This window comes from Hydra vulgaris, chromosome 14, assembly GCF_038396675.1.
Source record: "Hydra vulgaris chromosome 14, alternate assembly HydraT2T_AEP".
Lineage (NCBI taxonomy): Eukaryota > Metazoa > Cnidaria > Hydrozoa > Anthoathecata > Hydridae > Hydra > Hydra vulgaris.
In genome coordinates this window covers 18,349,903-18,375,841 of record NC_088933.1, presented here as the reverse complement: position 1 = coordinate 18,375,841, position 25,939 = coordinate 18,349,903, and the positions used below count along the sequence as shown (strand labels likewise).

The 25,939-nt window shown below is 27.2% G+C and overlaps 2 protein-coding genes across 2 annotated transcripts in view; both read left to right on the top strand.

The window, feature by feature from the left end:
- Positions 1 to 7,845: 7,845 nt before the first annotated feature.
- LOC136090778 (uncharacterized) lies at positions 7,846 to 12,028 on the top strand. The gene is made up of 2 exons (XM_065817681.1): positions 7,846 to 8,124; positions 8,336 to 12,028. The coding sequence occupies exons 1-2, from the start codon at positions 8,031 to 8,033 to the stop codon at positions 8,593 to 8,595; spliced, it is 354 nt and encodes a 117-aa protein (XP_065673753.1). The 5' UTR covers positions 7,846 to 8,030; the 3' UTR covers positions 8,596 to 12,028.
- A 3,343-nt stretch (positions 12,029 to 15,371) lies between these two features.
- The window catches only part of LOC101237479 (uncharacterized), a 124,313-nt gene continuing 113,745 nt past the window's right edge, over positions 15,372 to 25,939 (top strand). The window contains exons 1-2 of the mRNA XM_065818360.1: positions 15,372 to 15,744; positions 21,363 to 21,437. Coding sequence (XP_065674432.1) covers positions 15,624 to 15,744; positions 21,363 to 21,437 — 196 coding nt within the window. The 5' untranslated portion in view covers positions 15,372 to 15,623. The remainder of the gene's footprint in view (positions 15,745 to 21,362; positions 21,438 to 25,939) is intronic.

The window sequence follows — 25,939 nt, the reverse complement described above, 5'->3', positions numbered from 1 at the left end:
ATAGCACACACAAACAATTTATATATACAACAAACTGTCATTTAAAATAAATTATACAATAATCTTATGACTTTAAAAGAATATATATCGGCCAGAAGATGTTTGAAAAAAACTAATTTTAGCAAATAATAATAAAAAAAATTATTAAAAACATGCAACTCTAATAATAAACATACTGCTAACATAGAAAAATTAAAAAAAAAAAAAAGTTAAACCCTTTTTTGCAAACTTAAATATTATTTCTTCAAAAAAATTATTAGTAAACGTTTTTAGAAAATTCACAAAACTTTACAATATTTTGTTCTTCTATACCACACAAATACATCATCAGATAAATCTAATATAAAAAATGTAACGAATAAGCAAATAAATAAGAAAAACATTACATACAAAAAATGAAAATCAATCTACCTAATAGAGAAAAGTTGTTGCGATTTACCAAAGTAGTAGTTGTAAAATATTATTATTTCATGTTAGCTTTTACAAAATAATTTATGCTGGAACATCATGATTCCAAAATATTTATAGCAAAATCATGTATTAGGCAGCACTAAAGACAAAAAATCAAATTGAGATAAAACAAATTGTATATTTGGCAAAATAATTTGTCTTGGCTTTTAGTGAATGATTAAAAGCAGTGATTTTTAATAATAAAATTACCTATTTGTCATTTTTAACAATAGACACCAACGTGAAGGTAAGCCAAATGTCTATCAACTCAAAAGATAACAAAAAAAACATCACAACATTCATAACATAACATTCATATTAACAGAACATAAGTAACGACATTACACAAAATGTTATTAAAATACATTATGTATTTTCAGAATAATTAATAATAAAGGCTTGAAAACACCTAGACCTAAAGCAGTAACAGTTTGACACCAAACACTGTCGTGTAACTTTCTGTTATGTCAAGGTTGACAAATCTTGCTCTACAAGTTTACTAAGTCATAGCACTTTGAAAACATGGAAACAACATAATATAAACATATGTGAGTTTTTTATATTATGTTGTTTCTAAATTTATACATGTAGCGTGTATTTATTGTAAATTTATCAAACGGCAAACCTGAGAAAAAAAAAGAAAAAGATATTTATATTGTGACTAGCAAGCAGACTGAATAATTTTTTTTTTGAAATCGATAATGGATAACAGGTTTCTAGCTGAATCATTTTTAATATTGCTGCCTGTGAGTGTGCTAATGAGTAATACTACTGCAAATTACTAGATGAAAGTGTGACTCCATGTATAGCTTAATAGCTGTATTACCTTGCTCATAATTGGATAATCATAATTTTAAAACAAGGTAGTTTAAAGTTGCAAATAAATATACTGCTCAATTTTAATGCAAAATTTATGCAAAACAAAGGGTAACTGATACAAAAAGCAGCGTTGATCGCACTCACCAACCCCACCTGCAGTACGGGCTGGTAATATTTTGAGAACGTTTTAGTGATGATGGTAATAATTGTTAAGAGAGAAAAAAAAGAAAGATTATTTGCATAATTTAAAGCAAAAAATTTAAATCAAAATAAAAGATTTTTTTTTTCTGCAAGATATTTTGTAAGATTTTCAAAACTTTATAACATGAAATGAAATTTAGGTTAGGTTAAATGGAAATTTCACAATTTCTATTTTTTTGCGTGTTAGGACTGATTGCAATGGCTCCAATTTAAATGGAGTTAAAATCCGAACTACATAACACTTATCCGAACGGAAGGCTTGTTTTAAAACATCATCATTTAAAACATTGATACATAAATCAGTTAAGTTCTCTTATTCCAACACTTTTTCAATATTCTTTCAATGCATTAATTCCAATTAATTTGGTATTGTGAAATTTCACTTGGTTCTTTTTCTCTTTAATTTCTTTGAGAATTAAATTCTATATAAAAAATTCATTTTGAACTCGAAACAAAAGAAAAACTTTTTTATTTTTTTTAAAAAGAAGTAACTCAGAGTAAAAACGTCATGTCCAGTTTTTGAAAGCATGATATTTAAAACATATCATTTAATATCTGCAGATTCTAAAAATATATCATTTAATATCTGCAGATATTATAAACTTACCACAGTTCTTAAATGCTTTTTTAATTTAGGATCAAGAGGCGATTCAACTTGGTGATCAAACAGCAAAAAACGACCCCGCTTTGTGGATGAGGGTCTTACCCAAAGTCAAACGCGATCTAGTCATATTAAATAGACCACCTCAAAATCCAGCTCTTTTTTCTAGAGATTCTTCAAACAAAAAAGCTCTTGCCTCCGTTTTTTACGAAATTTCTCTCAATGGAGAGAAGATTAACAGAGAGTTATCTAAAGTAGAACTGCAAGGGCTTTTCAATTTCAGTCTTTCTTCTTGATGCGGAATGGCGGAATAAGGGATAATTGGCAAAAGCTAGGAGAAAAGATTTAAAGCCACCAGTGTGACCCAGAAATCACTACATCGTCTAGAAATCAGTCTTTGAAGCCTTGAAAAATCAGACCGGGATTGATTTAGAATTTGAAAAGCCAATAAGAAATGAGGCATCTAAGTGGTATGAAATTTTACGTTGCGTATTGGACGTCACTCTCCATTTAGCTTCGAGAAATCTAAGTTTTCGAGGTGTGTTAGCAGTTTATGTCAATAAAATTATTTTAATGTTGCTTGGAATATGATGTAATTTTTATGGAATATGATGTAATCTAGATGTAATCTTTGCTTCAATAATATGATCATATTTGTGTAGGTTCATCAAACATGCTGGACAAGTATGGTAATAGTAATTTTTTAGCCACACTTGAGCAGTTGGGTTCGCATATTTTGAAACCCTACTTAGGCTCAGAATAGGCAGTAATATAAGCAATATTCTGATTTTGAAAGAAAGGCAAGTGAAAAATGTAATTAAAATCAAAACAACAAGCTTTTTCGAAATAAAATTTAGTGTTAGATAGTGTTACTATAAACACAGAAAATTCATTTATTTTAGTGATCAATAGAAATTCATTTTATTTTAAAGATAGTGTTACTATCAGCACAGGAAATTCATTTTATTTTAGTACTCCTCAGAGTATTTAAAAGGTATCAAAATCTATTTGTACAAGATAATTTCCACTCGTAAAAATCTCAAAATTTCAATAAAGTTTATCTTGGTGATGAAGGTTTATCTGTTGTTTATTTAAAGAAATGCAAAAAAAATGTATGCGTTGAAGAAAATTCGAAAAGATCTACAAATGTGTTTCTTGTAAAATATATCCTTGACCTTAAAGCATACTCAAATAAAAAGTTTATATACAGTTATACGAAACTACTAGTGAAGTACTTTTGCATAAAAAGTTTACATGCAGTTTCAACAGACTACTGAGAAGAACTTTATTTATAAGTTGATTTATATGTTAATTATAAAGAGTTGAACATAAAAGTTTTTTAAAAAAAAAAAAAATTGCACTGATTGCAAAACTAGCTTACATGTTCTATGTCAATAATTAGCTCTGAGGAGATTTTGTTTTCATGTTTTGCTTCAACCGTAGTTTTGAGGAGACTGATATATTTTTTATTACATAGTTGCATCGTCTTAAACCATTAAACACTTTAAAATTTAGAAAAAGTTTGGCAGCCTACATTAACTTATATATAAAAGATGACAATTAGATATTAATAATTTATTTGAAAATTTAACAAAAGAAGTAAAATTTATGTTTTTGCAAGATTTCTAAATGTGTTTCTTGTCAAATATAATGTCCATGTTCCAGGCCTTGTTAAGAAGCGTTACGCAGCTCGCATTTTGCCTGCGAAAAGGCGATTTGCCCACGCGTTCAGCACTACGCAAAAACTTATCTTTTAGAATATTTAAATTATCTTTTGACGTCGTTAACGTGACGTTTTGATGTCGTTAACGTGACGTTTTAGTAGAAGAAATAAAGTCGTAAGTATTTAACCGCAATTGTAAACTAATAGATTTTTTGTTAAAGAAACAGTTTGTTTGATAAATTTTTTGTTGCTGTTAAAAATTAGTTAAAAAAATAAAGTGTTTTAAGTTTTGTATTAATGAATTAAATATATAAATTACTTTTATATTAATGAATTAAATATATAAATTATTTTTGTAATAATAGTTTAGAAAAATGCACGATTTATTTCGATGTAAATAATAAATTAATAAGATATTAAAATTAATAAATTAATAAAATAATAAATTAATAAGATTATTTTAAATAAATAAATTAATAAGATATTTTGTTTATTGTTAATTCAATAACGTAAAGTTTTAATGACGTTCGTTTAATTTATAAAAACAAATTAAGATCACGAATGTTATCGGTAACTGATAAATGATAACAAAAAACACTTTGTTTAAAAAGATTATTAAAAAGAGTTCACAAAATAAATAAGAAAAAATTTATTAACAGTTCATAAAATAACCAAAAACCAACTGTAAAATTATAAGAAAATAAACAAATATTATTTTACGTTTTATGAAAAAAATATTTTTTTTTAAATAAAATTTAGTTCATATTTGAAAAAAATAATAAAAATGATTTTTCAAATAGGATCTTAAATTTTATTTGTAATTTTTGTTATAGTGAGAAAAAAAAAACTGTATGATTTTTAGCGCTTTAATAAAATAACTTTAATTACAATGCGGTACTTGAAAAGACGCTAGTGACGCAATATAACTTCTATCAATACTAGTGATCAGAAAATTTCGGTTTCGGTTTCGGCCGAAATTTTGCTTTTAACCGAAACCGAACTTTCGGTTTCGGTAGTTTTTTAAGTTTCGGTTCAAACCGAAATTTCGGTTTGAAGTTGAACCGAAATTTCGGTTCAACTTCAAACCAAAAACCGTAATTCAAAAAGCATTATTAAAATAATAATTAATTTTTTTCAAATTTAACTTTGTTGACAGTTTTTTAATTAATTTTTTTTATATAAATATTATATATTAATATAACTATTAAATATATTAATATACATATCTAATATATTTATTTTTTTAATTTATAAAGTTATGCATATTTTATGATTATAAACGCTTATAATCTAATTCTATAATTTATTCTATAAACGTCGTTCAAATAAAATGTAAACGTTTTTTTTTCTGTAACAAATTTTGTTGGAAACATTGTAGCGTTTTTATAAAAAATTTAATTTGTTTTAAATAAAATTTTGTTGACATTTAAAAAACGTTTTTTTTCATTAATTACAAGTCAACATTTTACATTATATTCTTAATTATTAATTTACATCATTTCATTTATAACAACAAATCAACTCTTAATAAAACAAATATCAAAAGAGCATTGTTTAAACACGTTATTTCTTACTTTTAAAAAATTTCGGTTGTGCCGAAATTTCGGTTTCGGTTTCGGGTGAGAAATGCCGCAACCGAAATGAACCGAAACCGAAATTTCGGCCAAGTTCCAATTTCGGTCGATCACTAAACAATACAAAATATATTTGCTGAGTTGAGTTAATTAGAAAAGCCTTACGCGTTTTCGTTACGCAGCGAAATCTCGTAACAAGGCCTGATGTTCTATAAAGCATGCTCGATACAAAGTTTATAGGCAGTTGCACCAGACTACTGGTAAAGCACTTAAAGTATGCAAATTGTAGATCTTAAACTGAGGCAGAGGTTATTCTTATCTCGTTACTACATCTTTATACCAACTTGTTAATTATAAAGAGTTAAACATTTAAGTTTTTGGAATAAGAAAATTTTTACAGATGTTTTACTAAACTAGCTTACATGTTCCATGCAAATCTACAAGCTCTGAAGAAGTTACTGTTTAACCTAAATTTTGAGAAGACTGATGTACTCCTTGTACATCAATATTTTTCTTTATTTAACTTTAATAAAACATAATCCTTACACCTTCAAACACGTAGTGAAAAATTCAAAAAAGTTAGTCAGGTTATTTTAACGTATATATAAATAGGATGAAAATTGGATATTAATAATCTATTTAAAGTTTTAACAAAAAAAGTTATATTTGTTTTTCTACTGAACAGTTCTTTTGTACAGTTACATATAAACATTGATATTAAAAGCTATCAATATTACTTCAAAATAAAACTTGACATGTTACTATTTTTATACCATTATACAAGAAATACTCACAGAAATTCAAAAAAAGCGCACTTGATTTTAATGGTTATACCAAAAATTACATAATAAAACTATTCATAAAAATTTGAAAATACGGAATACATTTTATTTAAGTTTTTATTTTTTCATTTTCTAGAGCAGAATTTTTTTTTCTTCTTCAGAAGTATATAATGTAAAATAAATTATTGGCATAATAAGTATAAAATTTATCAAAGTTTGTTGCTTTATTTAACATTATTTACCATCAGTTGCTATCAAAAGGTAAACATTTTATACCAATTATAGAATACAATAACCAATATTTTGTTTAGGTTAAAAGCTATATATTAACAAACATGTGCTTTACATGTATTGACTTTTGAAATTGGAATAAACAACAATATGAACTTGTATGTTTGCGATTTTTCTTGGTTCTACCTTTTAACACTTAGTTTTTTATAAAGGTGTAGTAAGTTGAGAGTTATTCCTTTTGATAATCAGTTTACTATATCAAAACACACTTGTGGACATCAGGTTATAGATTTTTTCTTATAGCATATTTTTTACAATGCTTTGTAATCATTTATTACTATACATTACCAAAGGCAATCTAAATTAATCAAAGCAATTGTAAACTCTTGCTTACAATTGCTTTTAATTTGCGAGTGTTGCAAATTATCTGGACGAGTTATAACAACTTAAATGTTTTAGAGATGCATATAATTTATATATGGGAGTAATAAGTGCAAAGTTCTGAAAAGATATTGGGTAATTTTTCAAAATACTTTTCCTGCTAAATAATAGAATTAATGGGAACTTAATTTGAAAAAAGTTATACCAAGAGGTATTCCATGAGGAAGTGGGACAAATTTTTAAGGTTTGTAACCCACCGTCTCAGATTTTCTTTATACATTGTAAAAATGGTCACCTATATAACATAGAATGCCTTGCAAAATTTTAGCACTGATATCAAATAGGTTTTGGAGATGTTGCTACTTTTAAATCAGCTATTTTTAGCAGTTCTTTTTGTTCAGTGGCCATTTTTATTTTACTATAGTTTTTGTTTTACAACTGTTCAACTAAACAAATAATTAAGCTGAAAATTAGCACCAGTATAGTTTTTAGGACGAGAAATCAGAATATGATATTTGCTATCAATAAAAATATTTAGAACTATATTAATATGGGGATTGTACTTCACCTATACCTATTTTTAAAATTTTAACAAAGGCGGAAAGGAGGCCTGGTATCCATGGTAGCATTAACTCTTTTTGAATTTTTTTTCGTTTTTATTAAAGTAGATATATTAACGAGTGTTTTGAAGCAAAATTTAGAGGTGGATTTTTTGAAATTTTTGGTAAAAATATAGGAGTACTATGTGATAAAATAAGTATTATAGGTCTGTGTTCATAATTTCTTTTTAATATAATTGATATTGACAATTTTCATTAGTCATCAAAAATTATACAATAGAAAACTCAATTAACCTATTATTTAAAGGAGCTTTAATTCAAATAAATTTTTTTTTTTTAAATAATCTCATGCTTTGTAATAAATGACATATTATGTTATCTTTTACTAAAACAAAAGAACCACTCGATATTAAAACGCTAAGACTTGGTATTAGCCTGAAATATTACCAGCTGTTGTTCTTTCTCTGTAGTTAATCATTAAAATAAAAAAACTAGTTATAATCAAAATTTAAAAAATAATTAATATTTAATAAATTTTTAAAAATACTAAGGATAAAAGTCTGTGTATTTTGTGTTTATTTATAGTTAAATAAAAAATTAAAAAAATTAAATGAGCGTTTTTTGTGAAAGTAGATATTTTATCAAATGATTGATGTTTTTATAAAATGGTGTACACTAAATCAATAAGATTGAAAGATCTATCAAGGTATTCAGAGAAAGATAGAAATTTATTAATATGGAGATCTGGGTTATTAATATTAAACGTTAATGTTAAAATCTGTTTACATCATGAGCAACTTTTACTTCACCGGTTTGCAACCTCCCAAAAAATATTATATAAAGCATAAAACTAATATAAAAGGTAAGTTTATATGTTCTTAACTTATTGTGCTGTCTATTTACAAAAAAAACATCTAGTACACTTTCAACTAGTTTGAAAATATTTTTTGTCTTATTTCTAAAATTATTAAATTACCTATTACCAATTCTTTTAAACAAATAAACTTTTTTCTACCTAAAATTATTATTTCTTGATTTTGGCAAATTTTTTTTCATTTATAATATATTTGTAGGTGGTTTGCGAGAAATTGATATTCAACTGGCAAAAGATATGTGTTCAATTGGTATTGAAACAACACCTGGTTTTAAGATGTGTCCTTCATGTCGAAGAGCAGTGGTAAAAAAAAAAGATGTTTGGTCACCTTACAGGACCACAATGGTTAATGATTTCCTGGTACAATTATTTTTTGATGAAGGTATAGAAATCACACAAGAAAAAGAAGTTTTAAATACCAATTTTGATAAATTAGATATATCAGCAGTAAAAAACTAACACTGTTATAATTGAATCATATATCATTGATAAGGCGGAAAGCTTCTATTGTAATGATCAGTTCAGTTGGTAGTTGCCAGGTATAAAAGATTTTGTAAGTGTTTCAAAAAATAAACATGTATCAAAGCGATTACTTCTTTGCAATTTAAAGGAATTATTTATTTATTCAAACTAGAGAAAAACAAGAAATGTTTAACTCAATCCAAAATAGGATTTTCTAGATTTGCCTAGTTAAAGGCAAAATGGTGTATTTACGCTGGTCAAAAAGGAATATATGTAAAACACACCAAAACCTAAAGCTTATGCTTAGCCCTGTTAAACTGGAAAAGAGTTACCATGAACTTACTGAGAAAATTGTTTCTAGCAGAGAGTCAAGGTAATGCATGGTCTATAGATGTAATCGTTGCCCTGGAATTCAAAATATTATCAGTTATATAACTGTAAATCTATTACAAAATGAAGGATCATTTAAAGAGAATGACAAAGTTGATGAAGATGAAGTAATTGAATACAAACAGTGGAGCACAACACATAGAGCAGAGCTTCTAAGTTATACTTCTACAATAGGCGAATTCATTGAAAGTCATAGTGAAAAACTGAATAGCATAACATCTCACTCTTATATTGCTAAAGCACAAGATAAATAATTAAATACATTAAAGTCATCTATACCCATAAATGAAATTATTGTTTTGGTTGATTTTGCAGAAAACATTAAATTTGTCATACAAGATGAAATCCAGAGTTACCACTATATCCTGTAGTTATTTATAACAAAAATGATAAGAGTGCTACTAAAAGTCAACCAACGTCTTTATGTTTTATATTTAATGACTTAACACATGATGTTGGATTTATTTATTGTATAGTAAAAAGAACTGTCCAATTTGTACAAGAAATGTTTCCAAATACCACAAAAATCCATTATTTCTCTGATGGTTGTGCTCGCCAGTGCAAAAATTGCAAACTTTTTTTTAATTTATGCCATCATGTTGAAGATTTTGGGATGCAATGTGAATGGAATTTCTTTGCAATGTCACATGGAAAGTCACCATGTGATGGCATTGGTGAAACAGTTAAAAGACTTGTTTTGAGTGCTAGTCTTAAACGTCCAATTGACTTACAAACTCAGAACGCTGAAGAAATGTTCAATTTTTCAAAAGATAATATATTTGGCATCCACTTCTTTTTTTTTAAAAAGGCGAAGATATTTTATTACTCCGTAAATCTTTGACTCTCCGATTGAATAATGCAAAGACTTAACCTGGTACAAGAAATTTCCACCAATTTATTCCACAGGATGCAACAAGCATAAATGTCAGAAGAGTCTCCGAGAAGGAGGAATTTAATCTAACATTCAACCTTACTGGCTCAATACAATGTCTTCAAGAAATCATTGCAGGAAAATATTATATCTGCAAATATGATATATTTAACTGAGTTGGTTTGGTATTTGAAATTGATAAAAGAAATGAAGTCGCCCTTGTAAAATTCATTACACTGAAATGTTAGGTAAATAAGGATGCATGAATTTTAAATTCATAAATAAGGATGAAAAAAAATTCAAAAAGAATTAATGCTACCATGGATACCAGGCCTCCTTTCCGCCTTTGTTAAAATTTTAAAAATAGCTATTGGTGAAGTACAGTCCCCATATTGATATAGTTCTAAATATTTTCATTAAAAACAAATATCATATTCTGATTTCTTGTCTTAAAAACTATACTGGTGCTAATTTTCAGCTTAATCACATGTTTAGTTGAACAGTAACTTGTAAAACAAAAACTATAGTAAAATCAAAATGGCCGCCGAACAAAAAAAAACTGCTAAAAATAGCTTATTTTAAAGTAACAATATCTCCATAACCAATTTGATATCAGTGCTAAGATTTTGCAAGGCATTCTATGTTATATAGATGACCATTTTTACAAAGTATGAAGAAAATCTGAGATGGTGGGTTACAAACCTTAAAAATTTGTCCCACTTTCTCATGGAATACCTCTTGGTATAACTTTTTGTGGAATACCTCTTTGGTATAACTTGGAAATACCTCTTTGGTATAACTTAGAATAACTAACTGGCCCCTACAGTTTTCGGTTTTGATCCACGTTGTGGATCAAAACCAAAAACTGTAGGGGCTAGGATAACGGAGATAATATGTCAGGTGTATACAAAGGAGTGCAGGCCATCATTCTCGAGAAAAATCGTCAAACTTTGTTCATACCTTTCAGTACGCATAGTCTCAATTTAGCTGGCATTCATTTTGCAGAATCCTCTACTGTAGTCAAGAACTATTTTGGCTACATCTAATCGTTGTATAACCTTTTTAGTAATAGCCCCAGGCACTGGAAAATTTTGACTAAGGCAGCGGGGCAGTCCCTTTACTAAACGTTTCAAACAAGATGCGCGAGGCTGTCCGGCCATTGTCGAAAAGATCAAAAGAAATACTAAAGTTTTTGAAACTTCTTGAAGAACTTGATTTAGAAGATCATCAACTGGCTTCATTTAAGGCACTCAAAAAGTGGATTCAATCATTTGAATTCATTGTCTTGACTACTTTCTGGTTTCAAGGCTCTCCTATATGTCAACGATGCCTGGTTCCTTATTCAATCAGAAAGCATTTTTTTAAATAAAAAAACAAAGCTTTTAAAGACTCTAATTGATGATTGACCAACTACGTTCATCTTAGCCCCAAATCCTCCAAGAAGCAAAACTGGTTGCATCTGGGTTAGTTTCGTTTGGGTTTCAAAATGATTATGTTAAGAAGAGGACAAGGAAAAGGAAAACTCTTCACTGCGAGTCGATGAACACTCCCCACTTCCACGAAGACGAATCAAAGGGTTTTGAGGTGAACGTGTTTAATGTTACTCTTGACACGCTGCTCCAGTAGAATCGATAGAGCTCAAAAGACGACGGATATATTTTCGTTCATATGGTGTTCTCCATCTCCTTCTAGTGATAAAGAAAAACTTAGCCAGAAAGAAAAATACATAATCCTTGCAAATTTCTACGTAAATGATGTAAAAGAGGAGAAGTTGATTGAAGAAATCCGTCATCTAGGTATTCTGAAGCAATCAAACACTTTTGGACAAGTAGAATATCTTTCTATAAAGTTGCTCAACAGAATCTACCAGAAAAGTCTTCAGTCAATATTTCCTTCGATCTGCATTTTGTTTGCATTTTCAATACAATCCCGGTTTCAGTGGCTGAAGAAGAGCACTCTTTTAGTAAGCTTGCTCTTGTCAAATCTTGAAGAACGCCTTACTAACTTTATGGTAATTTCAATTGAAAACGACTTTGCCAAGACTTGCGTACGAAAATGTAATCTCTAGTTTTGAAAAGAAGAAAGCCCGCAAAGTGAAATTAGTGTGATCTGACTGATCTTTATAATTAACATTTTACTGATGAAATATATAGTTCAATTGATTTTAAATTGTATTTTTTTTTCGTTTGTTTATGTACAGCGGTAGTTAATACAAAAATAATTATTGTTTTCATTAAATTGTAATGTGATAGTAGACATACGGACGATAAACAGTGAAGTTCATGCTTAATATAATATACCCAAGAATCCTAAGATTGGGGTACCAAACAAAAATTGACCCTAGGTACCACGAAGTCTCTGCGTGGGCCTGACCTCTGTAATATAAACACAACTCTTTTTTTAATTAACTTTTCTCAATAAAAATTCGAGAAAAGAGGGGGTGCACCAATTTTACTTGCTCCAATCACTAATTACGTACCCAGTAAACACAGATTGGTTCAGAATAGGTCAATATTTAGTCAAAATCGGTCGAAAAATGGATAAAACGTTTTGCGACCTATTATTGACTGAAAATCGACGCTTGATTTGAAATGCATATTTCAACCTTTTTTATATATACGTTTACTAAACGTCGATCTAACGTTTAGAATATCGACCTACATTAGTCAATATTGTAAACCTTTAATCAACCTTAATTAAACGTAAACATCTATAGATTTAAAACCTACGTTTTAAATTTTTAATATATATGTTTATTAAACGTCGATCAAACGTTTACAATATTGACTAATATAAGTCGTTATTCTAAACGTTTGATCGACGTTTAATAAACGTTTGTTATATTATAACATTGTAATACAGCCATTGGTCAGGAAGACATAACATAACAGCTTTAGTCATGCGGTTTAAATAGGCATAATTAAAACGAAATAAAAAACTTATTAAAAACTTATTTTTTTATTGAATAAATAATTAAATTAGACTTAAATGTATTTTCAAGATTTACTTTCTTACAGCAACTGAAAGCAAAACGACTGATAAATAAATGTTTTAAACGTCAACCTGGATTTCATTCCAAACGGATAATCGACCAAATTTGAACGTTTTGTCAAAACATTGTTTTGACGTTTAATAGACGTTTGTGTGTTTACTGGGTAGCAACTCTACTGCTTCCAATTTTAAAAATTTTAAAAATGCCACCCATACAAAGCTCTCAATAAAAAGTAGTTTTAACTAAAAAGTAGTCTTAACTTAAAAAAAACAAAACAATTTAGTTAGCATTAAGATTGCTTTACACCCATAAATTTTCGTCATTTAACTCTTCAAGTTAACAACCTTATAGTTTTTATACATTGCTTTAAACTAGCTTCTATTTATTGCTCAATTGCGTTTACACAGCTTATTAACATACGAAGCGATGTAGTTTATAGGGTTAGGGACTATTATAATTGTAATTGTAAAAATTAAATACAATTACACATTACAATACAATAATATTGTATTGTTATATTACAGAAATTTTTTATTTTATTTTGGTATTGTATTGCTGTGATGAAAAACGATTACAATAGCTATTGTATTGTTTTTTTTCTAACAATACAATAAAATTCGAGAACTATTGTATTGTATTGTTTTAATGAAATAAAATTACAATAACTATTGTATTGTTTTGATGAAAACAATTACAATAACCATTGTAGTGTATTACTTTACATTAAAGTAGAAAAGCTAACGTATTTTAACGTATTTATATTCATCTCTGACGAACTTACTATTATTTTTGCCATTTTTTATATACGGATTTGCGATATAATACAAATTTTATTTTTTACATATTTAGATTTCGCATCACCTATCTTGTTATATATTTCTAAGCTCTTAATGGCCGCAAAATATTGCCTGTCTGATGATAGCCTTACTATTATGAAAAATAACATTCATAAATTATTTTATTCAGCCCTTTTATTTTTTCCTCTTGATTTTAATGCTGAAAAGGAACTTAAAATATATATGAAAATCAACTTTAGTAACACAAACAGTTAAACATAATTAGGGTTAGGACACTAAAACATTTATTAAATTTTGACACTAAAATATTTTTCTTTATTACAATAACATCATATTGTTATTGTATTACAAAGACGAATTACAATACAATATTTATTGTTATTGTAGTGGGTCCAGGGCCGGCTCAACAGTGTGGCCAAGCACCACTTGGCCACAGGCGCCGCTTCAAAGGGGGCGCCAAAAAAAATAAAAACTTCAAAATTTAAAAACAAAAAAAATTCAAAATAAATATAAATTAAAAATAAAATAGATTTTAGATTAAATTTCAATTTTATAAAAAATTTTTTTAAGGAAAATTTTCCATAATTGTGGGAACTCTGAAAAACCAGTTTATATATTACTACTGGTATAATCCACATTGAACAAGTATTTGCTTATGAAGTTAACTGTGTCATTGACAGATCTACTGGTCAAAATTGGTCCAATTCAAATAATGGGTTTTGACTTTCCTTTTACTAGTCAAGAAGGAAAAAAACTAAGATTTAATATAAGTCATTATTTTCGGAAGCTACCAAATGGGGAAAAGTTTAAACATGAGTGGCTAGTTTATTCTAAAACAAAAGACGCTACCTTTTGCTTCTGTTGCAAGCTCTTTTCTAAAAAGATTACTGAGGTTTCTGGTGAAGGCGTATCAAAATGGAAAAACTTAAATAACAGATTGAATGCTCACGAGACAGGATCGGTTTGAAATGCTTATGCAGCATAATAATCAATTCAACTTTCTTTACAGTTTAAATGCCGAGGAAATTACTGAAGATAAATTACTAAAAAGATGCATGGATTTAGAAAAATTATTATCTTGCAATGAGTTGAAAGATGTTTCTGGAACTGACTTGTTTGAAGAGATGAAATATTTGTGAAATCATTATAAGGGAAACTACTCTCCAAGAAATATTTTAGACTTTATTTGTTCAAACAATTTGAACGGAGCTTTGGGAAACTTATTTGCAAAAGAACTGGACTTAGAAGATATGACTAAATCAGTTGCTATTGTAAAAGCAAAAAGGTTAAATTGTAACTAAATATTGAAAGTTCACCACGAATGCCCATAATACGATTTATTTTTTTGATACAGGGGGAGGAAGAGGGCCGGAGGGGGAGGGGCTAAGGGCGGCGCCAATTGAAAAATGGCCACAGGCGCCATATACCCTTGAGCCGGCCCTGAGTGGGTCATTACAATACATTTTTCTTTCAGATATTGTTATTGTTTTATAAAGATGAATTACAATACAATATTTATTGTATTACAGAATTACAATAGTTGTAAATCGCAAGTATTGTTATTGTTTCTAAATTAAGTTAATACAATAACAATAATTATTGTTACTGTTATTGTTTTCATTACAATTACAGTAGTCCTAACCCTACTAGTTTATATTACTTTACTTACTTTAAGGTTCACAACTCGGTAGTTCACGACTATTACTTTTAAATACGCTACTTCCGTGCTGTTGTTCTAAGTAATCATCACAATTACTTTATTTACGTCTAATTAGTTTGCAATTATTACTTTAGATTACACTATTACCCAAAGAGATAAACTTTCTCACCAAAATTGCGAACGAAATTCAATTTAAAAAGTTGCTAGGCCTTGTGTTTATAACAGTTTATTAGCAATTAGTAATTAAAGTTATCAATTTTTTTTATCTATTATTTAAATTCATTAAAGTTCTATTTATTTAATTCCAAAGTTACTATGTCTCTTTCAATTGTACCTGCATCAAGTTTGAAGAAAAAACAACAGAACTCCGCACAAAATTATACTTATGATATCTATAAATGCCAATACGTTCTTAGAGTTAAGCCACCTAACCAAAGTAAGTGCTAGAATAACTAAAAACTTACTTCTTATTTTTCATTATTAATTAGTCAAATATTTCATACCGGAATAAGTTTACAATATATTTTTTTGTATATTTACATTTTTTTTTTGAAGAGATAATAAAAATAGTGTAAAACAAATTAGAAGCAGCGACATCACAAAAAATTTAGTAATTGAAAAAGATAGTATATCTGTATAAACTACCATAGTTATTGGCTTGCATTTGTACATAGTTTTGTATTTTTGATTGCAGACCTAAATTTTAAAAAAATTACAAAAAGAATGAGTATAAAATACTTTTTTCCTAATTCATCATTCTAAGTATATCAAAAAATCTCTTACACATCAGTCATGAAATGGCTCAAAGTTCTAAGGCAAAGACACTTTAACTATAAAGATATCTCAGTCAGTGTAGCAGCAACTCTTTTGCATATTCTTTCTATACCAGTCCATGCATGTGCTGAAGCCCCCATAACTCCATGACAGGGACCCTGTTTCAGTATAATTTCAGACTGTTGATATGATATGATATATACATATACATATATATATATATATATATATATATATATATATATATATATATATATATATATATATATATATATATATATATATATATATATATATATATATATATATATATATATATATATATTCTCATGTAGTGCTGATTCTTTTTGTTGTTGTATTATGGTCTTAGTCAATTTAATGAACTGAGTACATCAACCCTCAGAATTATAAAAAATCAATCGGTAATAAATTGCCGACCTCAAGCTGTTAGACATTAGCAACAGACATTGACACAAAGCGGTTACCATAAAAGATAAATATGAAGTTGGTGATTTTTTGCCAACTTCAAACACTTTGAGGTCGGCAAAAAATCATCAACTTTGTTAGGTTGGCATTGCCAAATGCCGACCCTAATACAGAGGGCTGGTACATTTTGGAATTTTCTAAATTCAAAAATTGTTATTTAAAATTGTTTTTTTAAATAAAATACAAATCTAGGTAGTATAAGTTATTAAGTATAACATTATTTGCTGATTTGAAAACTAATTTTTGATGAATCAAAAATTGTCACTGATAGTATACACTCAAAGATGTGCAGTAGACAATTCATTATTCAGTATATTTTTGATTCTGAGGAACTTAAAAGTGTTACAGCTGAAGGATTATTTGATGCTTTACTCTAATGTCTTCAGTCTTACAAAATGATTACTTTTACTAACTTAGGGATTATGAAATGATTACATTTTGATTATGGAATGATTGCTTTGGCTATGAAATGATTATTTTTACTGATTTTCCTGACTTTTACTGTATAAGAATACTTGAAGAATTGTTTAATTTCTGTAGCATGTAATGCTTGACTCTAATATCTTCATTATTGTGTTTAAATGAATAATATCTTTATTCTTATAGGATGGTAGAGGAATAATTTCAGAGTTATTTAGTTTCTGTAGCATGCAATAACGCGACAGTAATATTAGAACTCAAAGTGGCTTTAAGAAATTTCTCACTGATAAAATATCTTTATGTTATAGTTAGGCATTGTGCTAATCATAAACAGGAATATCATTAGACATTACTATTATGGAGAAGTCATTTATTAATAATATTATTATTATTGTGGAGAGATCATTTCTGAATAAACTTTATTTCACCTATCAAGCTTTGCCTCAAAATAGCAGAGAATTACATTCATGTGCAATATTACTTGATGTAAAACTACTGAAAATTGGTTGATTTTGAATCATTTTGCAAATTTGAAAAATTAAAATTAAGCATTAGTTGATTCTACAAAAAAAAAAAAAAAAAGGATGTATGAAGGTTGAAAAAAGAAAATTTAGATCCGTTAAAAATGATCTAAGTTTTTAATAGATCTAGAATTGATTTGTGATGCTTTCCAAAAATTACTAATGTTAAGTTTGGATCTTCAAGAGTGCAACATGGAACTATACAAGACAAATTGAAAAGCACTTGTACAATTATTCAAAAATGAATGATGAAGACATTAAACTAACTCAGTGGGCTTAGTATTTTAGACTAAAATCATTGGTCAGAAAATATTAACTTTAAACAACAATAGGTTTTATTGTACATTAGATAGAGGTGAAGAGGCTAAGGCTATAGCTCTAGACATTTCTAAAGCTTTAGATAAAGTTTGGTATGCTAGTCTTCTCCATAAGCTTTCTTCTTGCGGTGTATCAGGCAATATCTTTAAGATGTTACCTGATACACCGTAGCATAAAATATTTAAGATGTTAAAAGTCGTCCTTGATGGACAGCACTTATCTTTATACCCTGTCACTTCAAGGATTCCTCAAGGTTTTATCCTTTGCCCTATACTCTTTGGAATTTGCGTTAACAATCTTCCAGATATTCTCACACCTAAGGTGGCATTGTTCGCTGATGATTCTAATATTTATTTTTGTCTTGATAAGAAGCCATCACTCTCTGATTGCATAGAGGGGGCATTTGAGCTTGAAAAGGACCTCACTTCTGCTGCAGCATCAGGCTCACTGTGGCTGGTGAACTTCAGTTCAGATAAAACCCAATTTTTTCAGCCAATCGTTATTGCAATAATTTAGATCTTCTTATATTTATGAATGGTAATGTACTCGATAAGTCATCTACCCTTCATCTTCTGGGATTAACTCTTACTTGTGATCTTTCTTGGAAATCATATATCAAATCTATTGCAAAATTAGCATCTGCTAAGGTTGTATCTCTTTATTGTGCTTGACGATTTCTTACTCCAGATTCTATTATTTTACTCTATAAATCTCAAATCTGTCCTTGTATGGAATACTGTTGCCATATCTGGGGTGAGTCTTTGAATAAACCCCTTTCTCTTTTAGACAAGGTACAAAAATGAATTGTAAACATAGTTGTTTCTTTTTTTTTAATTTTTTTTAATTTCGTAATTCACCTCCTTAAGGCCGAGAAGGTCACAACAGATGAGGAGGTTACTTGTGGTTATAACCCTCTCTCAGCTCTATAACTCCGAAACACGAACCTGAACGTACAAGACTTAAACGCGGTATTACCAGGGACGTGGTGGGAATCGAACCTGCTCCTGCAGCCAATTTCCAACCATTATCACATTGTGGTAATGTTGCTTTTCTTTTTCTTTTCTACAAATGCTATAATGGGCACTGCTCTAAAGAGCTAGCATCTCTTGTGCTATTTACTAAGATTTATTCTTGTATTACTCATCATTCAATAAAGTCCATCCTTTTACTGTGACTGTTCCTAAGTGCTCTAAAAACTCCTATTCGTCTAGTTTTTTTCCTCAAACATCAGTTCTTTGGAGTTTGCTTCCTTCATCTTGCTTTCCTGATTCTTATAATTTGCAACCTTTTAAGTTGTCTGACAATTGTTATCTTGCTCTATAAACTTCATCATTTCTCTTCCAGTAACTTCCAACTCTAATAGTGGTTGCTTGCAGCCTTGTTGGAAGTGAAGATGTTAAAAAAAAAAAAAAAAATTGGTTTGTGGTTAAAAACTTTTTAACCACAAATCAACATACTTCAAAATATGTTGATATGTGGTTACTTTGGAGAAAGTATTCAGATGTAGACACTGATAACAAAAAAAGGTGGAAAAAACTCTAGGGTTTGTTATAGAAGTCAGTCTATAATTTGTAAAATATATATAAAGTTTATATAAATGTTAGGTAGATAATTTTAATTACATCATTTTTTAACATTCAAAAAAAATAAATAAGTTTTAAAGTTTTTTTAAATAAAAATTTAAATTAATAAAAAAAAACTAGAAATAAAAATATATTTTCTAATCATTTTTATAAATTAGTATTACTATTTTTGATACTTTTATTAAGTTTTGCTGATTTTGAGCACCAGGTTGACATAAATTTGAAGAATTTTTTTAAAAATGATATTAAGGAACTGTTAAATATTCATAAGTCAGTTGGAACCCCTACAAAATATTTTATATTTAAAAGTTTTCATATTTCTTATTCGGGACTGAAAGGAGCACCTATTTTACTATGCTTGATTTGTGCAACGACAATTTTATACTTTTTGAATGCTCTACCTTTCCCCCTAATATATATATATATATATATATATATATATATATATATATATATATATATATATATATATATATATATATATATATATATATATTCACACAGTGCAGAGACTTCCGGAATGGCGGACATTTTTTTATAACAAATTTTATAAATAAATTAAAGAAAAGAAAAAAAACAGAAAGATGAAGAAAAAAAACAAGAAAAATAAATAAAAATAAAGAGAGTGTAGAAAAGAAAAAGATAAACAAAAAATTAAAAACCAAGTCAAACAAATTAACAAAAGAAAAAAAAAACGACAAAAGAAAAAAGAACAAAAACCAAAGTTAAAAGAAAAAAACATTAGAGAATGAAAAGTAATTAAAAAGAGTTAAAATAAAATATATAAATTTTGAGGACGATATGTATTTGTTGGGTACTATGATATGATTTCCTTTTTTATTTGAATATTTTTATTTATTATTAAAACTATACTTTTTGTGCCTAAATGTTTGTGTGTGTGTGTGTCACATGTTTTTATTTGTGAGTGTTGTCAAAAAATTTTTTTGTTTGTTTATTTATTATTTTTTAATAGAAAATTTATATTATTTTTATTGTTTTATTATGATTGTTGAAATTAAGACTATTATATTTATTAAATCATTGTTACTTTTTTTGCCATTATTGTTTTAGTTACATGGTAGGTTGCTAGGTTTTTGTCAGTACATAACTGTTTGTAACTTTCCTATCTGTACATAATATTTAATTGTTGTTTTAAAATTGATATTGGTTTATTATTATATAATTTTTTTATTATTCTTATGACTGTTAATCTTATAATTGTTAATTTATCATTATAATTATCATTATTACTTGTTAGCTCTCAAAGCATGGAAGCTAAAAGAAGCTAATTTAGTTCCTATTGTTCAATGGAAAATTCTCAAGCGTTGTAAAGCATATAATCCAACATCCAAATCTTGTAAATTAAGTCTCACCGAAAAATATGAAATCCTAAATTATAAAAAATACTATTGAATGAAAGGAGTGAGATTGTTTCTAAGTGCAGACATAGAAACAGATTCCTTCTTTCCCAATTTGACACTGGCGATTAGAAAAGATGTTTTTCCATATTATTATTAATATATTATTATTGTTATTATTTTTATTGTTATATTACTATTATTATTATTTGACGTCAAAACTCATTCCTTTGTTTTTTTTTAATTTTATAACGGTTTTTTAATTGTATTTTTAAACGGTTTTTTCTTAACATAAATATATGGCTGATGAGTGCCGAAAATGGCATGAAACTTTAAGTACCGTAAAAAAGTTGTTTTTTTCATTTAATCTTTTATTTATTTATTGATCTATTTTGTGATTATTTCACTTTATATTGATCACTCTCAAATGGAAAAAGGGTTGATTATTATCACATAATCAAAATAACAATATATATATATATATATATATATATATATATATATATATATATATATATATATATGTTGTTTTATTTTATCCTGACATACTATCTTACTATATATATCTTTATACTATCCTACTCATTTTTGTAGGTGGTGTTGAAGTTATAAAATGCTGCTTTCAAGAAATGAATGGGGGATTTTTACTTGTACTTGTTTGCTCTAATGGTAATTTTTAATTAATTTAATCATTTTTCTTAGAACATAATGTTTATGCTATAACAAAAAGGATAGTATTGTTTAGATTTGGAATTTAAATATTTAAATAAGTTTTTAGGATCTTATATAATTGTATATTAATGAACTTCAAAAAGCTATTATATAGAGTTATTATTGGAGAAATCAAAATGTTACACAGTGCACAGTTGGCCAGAGTGGTGAAAAAAACTAAAAAAAAAAAGAAAAAGTAAATAAACAAAATTTTAAAAAATTCAATTGTTTTATACCATTTTATAGCTTAAACATTCAGCTTTTATAAAATGTATATATTTTTGCATAATTATGTTGTATACTTCTAAGCTGTTTTAAGAAAGGTTTTTTTTCTATTAATTGTTTTTTTCAGTTGTTTTTTTTTCATTTGATAATTTTTTGGGTGTTAGTAACAAGTGTAAAATAGTTGGTAATTTTAAAATGTCTCTTTTTATGTCATATTTAAATAAAATCTTTGAAATAAGCTATTGCAATACTATTTTGCATGTTAGTTATGTTAATAAAATTGATTTCAAATGACAGCATATTTAAAATACTTTTTTTAGTTAAAAGTTCACTTATATAATCGAATACATGTGTGGTCTAAGGTGGTCTAGTAATTTGATTTAAAATATGTTGATCAATATATATATGTAAATTTGGTTTATTATCCGCAGATAATAACCAAATTTACATATATGTAAGTTTAACAAACTTGTTAACGTATGTTAACAAATTTATTTTAGCATTGATACATCTTCTAATACCTATTTATAATATTTTGTAAATGTGTACATGTAATTTACACTTTTATATAGTGTAGTTAAAACATGAAATATTTGTATATAATACAAGAAAACTTGAAGTTAGCTAATCCTAATATTTTGGATGCAGTTTTAAAATGCATGAGCTTAACTGCAAATAATTACTTGTCTACTTTCATGAAGCATTTTCGACAAAGCTGGCATATATGCAAAAGCTATAAAATTTGTTTTGAAGAGCATAACAAACAATGGCTACAAAATAAACTGGTTCTCCCAACTGCTTCTATTGATGAAGATATCTCAGCTCTTTTCCCAACTGTAGTATCTAGCAGATGAATCTTGGTACTTCAAGTAGTAAAACAAAAAAAAAGAAGATAGGCGTCATTAGTTGGGTTTTTTTTCATCTTCAGAACTATTGCTTGTATCAGGTTTTAGTAAGCACTAAAATGGTAAAGAAAAAGAAGCTAAACCTGTTTTACAATTATCTAAATATAATGAGTTTTGATTAAAAAAAAAAAAAATTTTAAATTATAAAGTAGTTTCAACAAATATAAAATAGAGCCCTAGAACTCCATCAAAACACCTAAAATTAGTAATCAGCTGTGTGTTAAATCTTTCAATTGTATAAAATAACTTTCAATCAGACTGCCAAATTGATATTAGCTTAGTTTATAACTTCGGCAAAATGAAAGGTCGCCAGACATTTCAAGTGACATTATCAACCTAATAAAATGTCCATAGTGCTTCTACATTTAAAAAATAAAAAATACTCAATGCACATTGAGTACCACATGGTAATTATGGAAGTAATCAGATAAACATTTTATAAGTTATTACTTTTGTCCAATTATTATTTATTATGCTTAATAAAATATGTGGTTGCAGTTTAGGTATACATAGCAACCCAAAATCAAAACTTATGTTATCATTGAAACTGCAATCCTTAACTTAGTAATCAGTACAAAAGTCGTCTTTAAATAAGATTTTTTAAATGATGAGTTATTGGTTTTGTCCAGTAAAAGTTAATGCTGACCCACTGCATTTGTCCAAATGGTAGACAAAATAAAAAAATTAATGTTTATGGATTGAACATATTTCTTTCAGAAACTGATTTTTCAAAGCTAGAATAAATTATTTTAAAAATTTAGGAATATTCGTGATTTTTTTGATATTTTATAATCACATTTTCATGAACTTTCAAAAACATGTTTTTTACTATATCCAACCACAAGTATTCTGTTTTTGTTTTTTTTGCTCAGTATATAGTGTTAGAGCCCCAAGAGTCAGTAACTAAAGGGTTAGAGCTCCAAAAGTCAATAACTAAAGTGTTAGAACCCCAAGAGTTAGTAATTAAAGGGTTAGAGTCCCAAAAGTCAGTAACTAAAGGATTAGGCCCAAAGAATCATATAAAACAATCTTTCAAGTTCTGCAACTGATTTTTTTTTTCTTTATAATTTTTCTGTCTATATGCTGATCTATCCAACAAAAAATCATACAGGGTTGGCAAAAACCTGTTTTTTTTAAAAATACCTGGTCCAGTGGTTTTTTCTTGGGTTTTATTTTTAGTTTATATCAGTTAAAACTTTTTTTTTTAATTTAATAATATTGAAAATTACTATAATTTTCTTTTTTAACTTTATTCAAAATATATTTTTTATAATGTTATTTAATAATTTATAACAAGAATTTTTAAAATTATTTTCAAAAAGATTTTTAAAAATAATTTAAAACTGTAAAGAAAAAAAAAAATTTAATGTATAATAAACCTAAATGTATAGATTTATTTAAAAATAATAATTTTTATAATTAAAAAATACCAATGGGAAAAAAAAGGCTGGAGAATGGGAAGAAGTAACTGAAGTTGAAAAGAGTACAAATGTTTCTTATGACTATTGTCAAGCTTTGCTTAGCAACAAGATAGAACAAGCAAAACCTTATTTAAAATGTTGCCAATGAAATTTCAATTTTTACACAAGCATACAGGTAATAACTCAATCTATCAAAATATTTGAATAAAAATTGTTATAATGTGTTTCCAAATAATGATTTAAAAAGTAGTATATCTGCTCTGAGAGCAGGACCATTATCTCAAGTTGGAACAAGCTCTTCAGCATCTGTTAGTTCTATAAGTTTATTAATATCATGTAGGAAGCAATGGTTGATGTCATACACAATATCAGCTAATATGGTTCAGAAAGAAAATATTGATATGAAAATAGCAAAATTTTTCTTCAGTGCAAATGTATCATTTAAAACTTCTGAAAATCAAGAGTTTATAGACATGATCAATTCATTGAGACCAGGATATAATTCAGCTCATCATAAAATTGTTGGAAGAGAGCTCCTAGAAAAAGTTTATGAAGTAAACAACAAAATGATGGGTCAACTTATAGCCAATAATAAACAGTAATACAGGGTGTTAGCCAGAAAAAAAATTCATACAACGTTTTAGCAAACTTGGGAATTTAGGTGCGGCTAAAAAAAAAAAAAAGACCATCACATTTTGACATTTAAAAACGTAGATACAATTTTTTAGATACAATTAAGTTTCATAGGAATATTTTTCTGTTTTATTTTTCAGGAACATTTTTATATTTTATAAATGTTTAATTATAATTATTCAACTTGTTTCATTTTGAGCAATTTTTTTCAGTTTTCATTTTTAAATTGCTTCTCTCCTTTGTTTAATATTGTTGAGAGAAAACTAGAACAAAAGGAAATTGTTTGCAGTTTTAATGAATGAATTAATAAATTTATTTATTGAAACTTGATCTATTTTAATTGCGTAAATCGCTTTTAAATACAGTTTTAAAAGGTTTAAACGATTAGTTACATATATTGTCTTCTTTTATTTTTATTTTCATTTTTAAATTATAAATGTAAAAAAAATGCTAAATAGTATTTAATTTTTAACAAAACATTTTTGGCGATTTCCAAGATCCTCTTGTAACTTTTTAACTTGCTAAAAAAACTTTTTAACGACAGTTGATAAAAAAAACTATACATTATACTTAGGAATGCCAGAATTTTACGGCTTTTACGAAGGAAAACACTAAAAAAAAATTTAACAGGTTTGTAAAATCCGTAAAATTGTAATTTTTGTAAAATCCAGACGTTTGACAACCCTAATTATATGGAAAGATTTCGAATATATCAGATTTAAAATATTTAGTATTTTAAAACGAAAAATTTTAAAATAGTTAAAAATTTTTTTTTAACTTTCTTACATAGGTAATCGTAGTATTGTTCATCATATTTTATATTACGATTTTTACCATAAGATAAATTCAAATAGTAAAAAAAAACTTATTTAAATCTATAGCTTTTAAATAAAAGTTAAATTAAAGTTTCCGAAATTTTAATAACCTTTTATTGAAAAATTGGTTGGCTTGCTAATTTCCGTCAAATATAATGCTACTTTTATTTAAATACTCGGTGTAGTTAAGGTGATTTACAAATTATTCGAATTTATTTATTTGAAATTGGCATGATTTTATAGGCGTATTATGTCCAAACAAAAGCTTTAGATGTTATATTTTTTTTTGCTACAGGTTTTAATATATGAAGAATTTTTCTCTTTTTTATATAATTTTCTAATCCTTTTTACTACCCCTAATTGTGAATACAAATAATACCATTTTGGAGCCTTTAGATCACTTTCGCTCATCGGCGTTAACATGAATTTAGTTAAAATCTTTTGAAAAAATGCTTTAATTT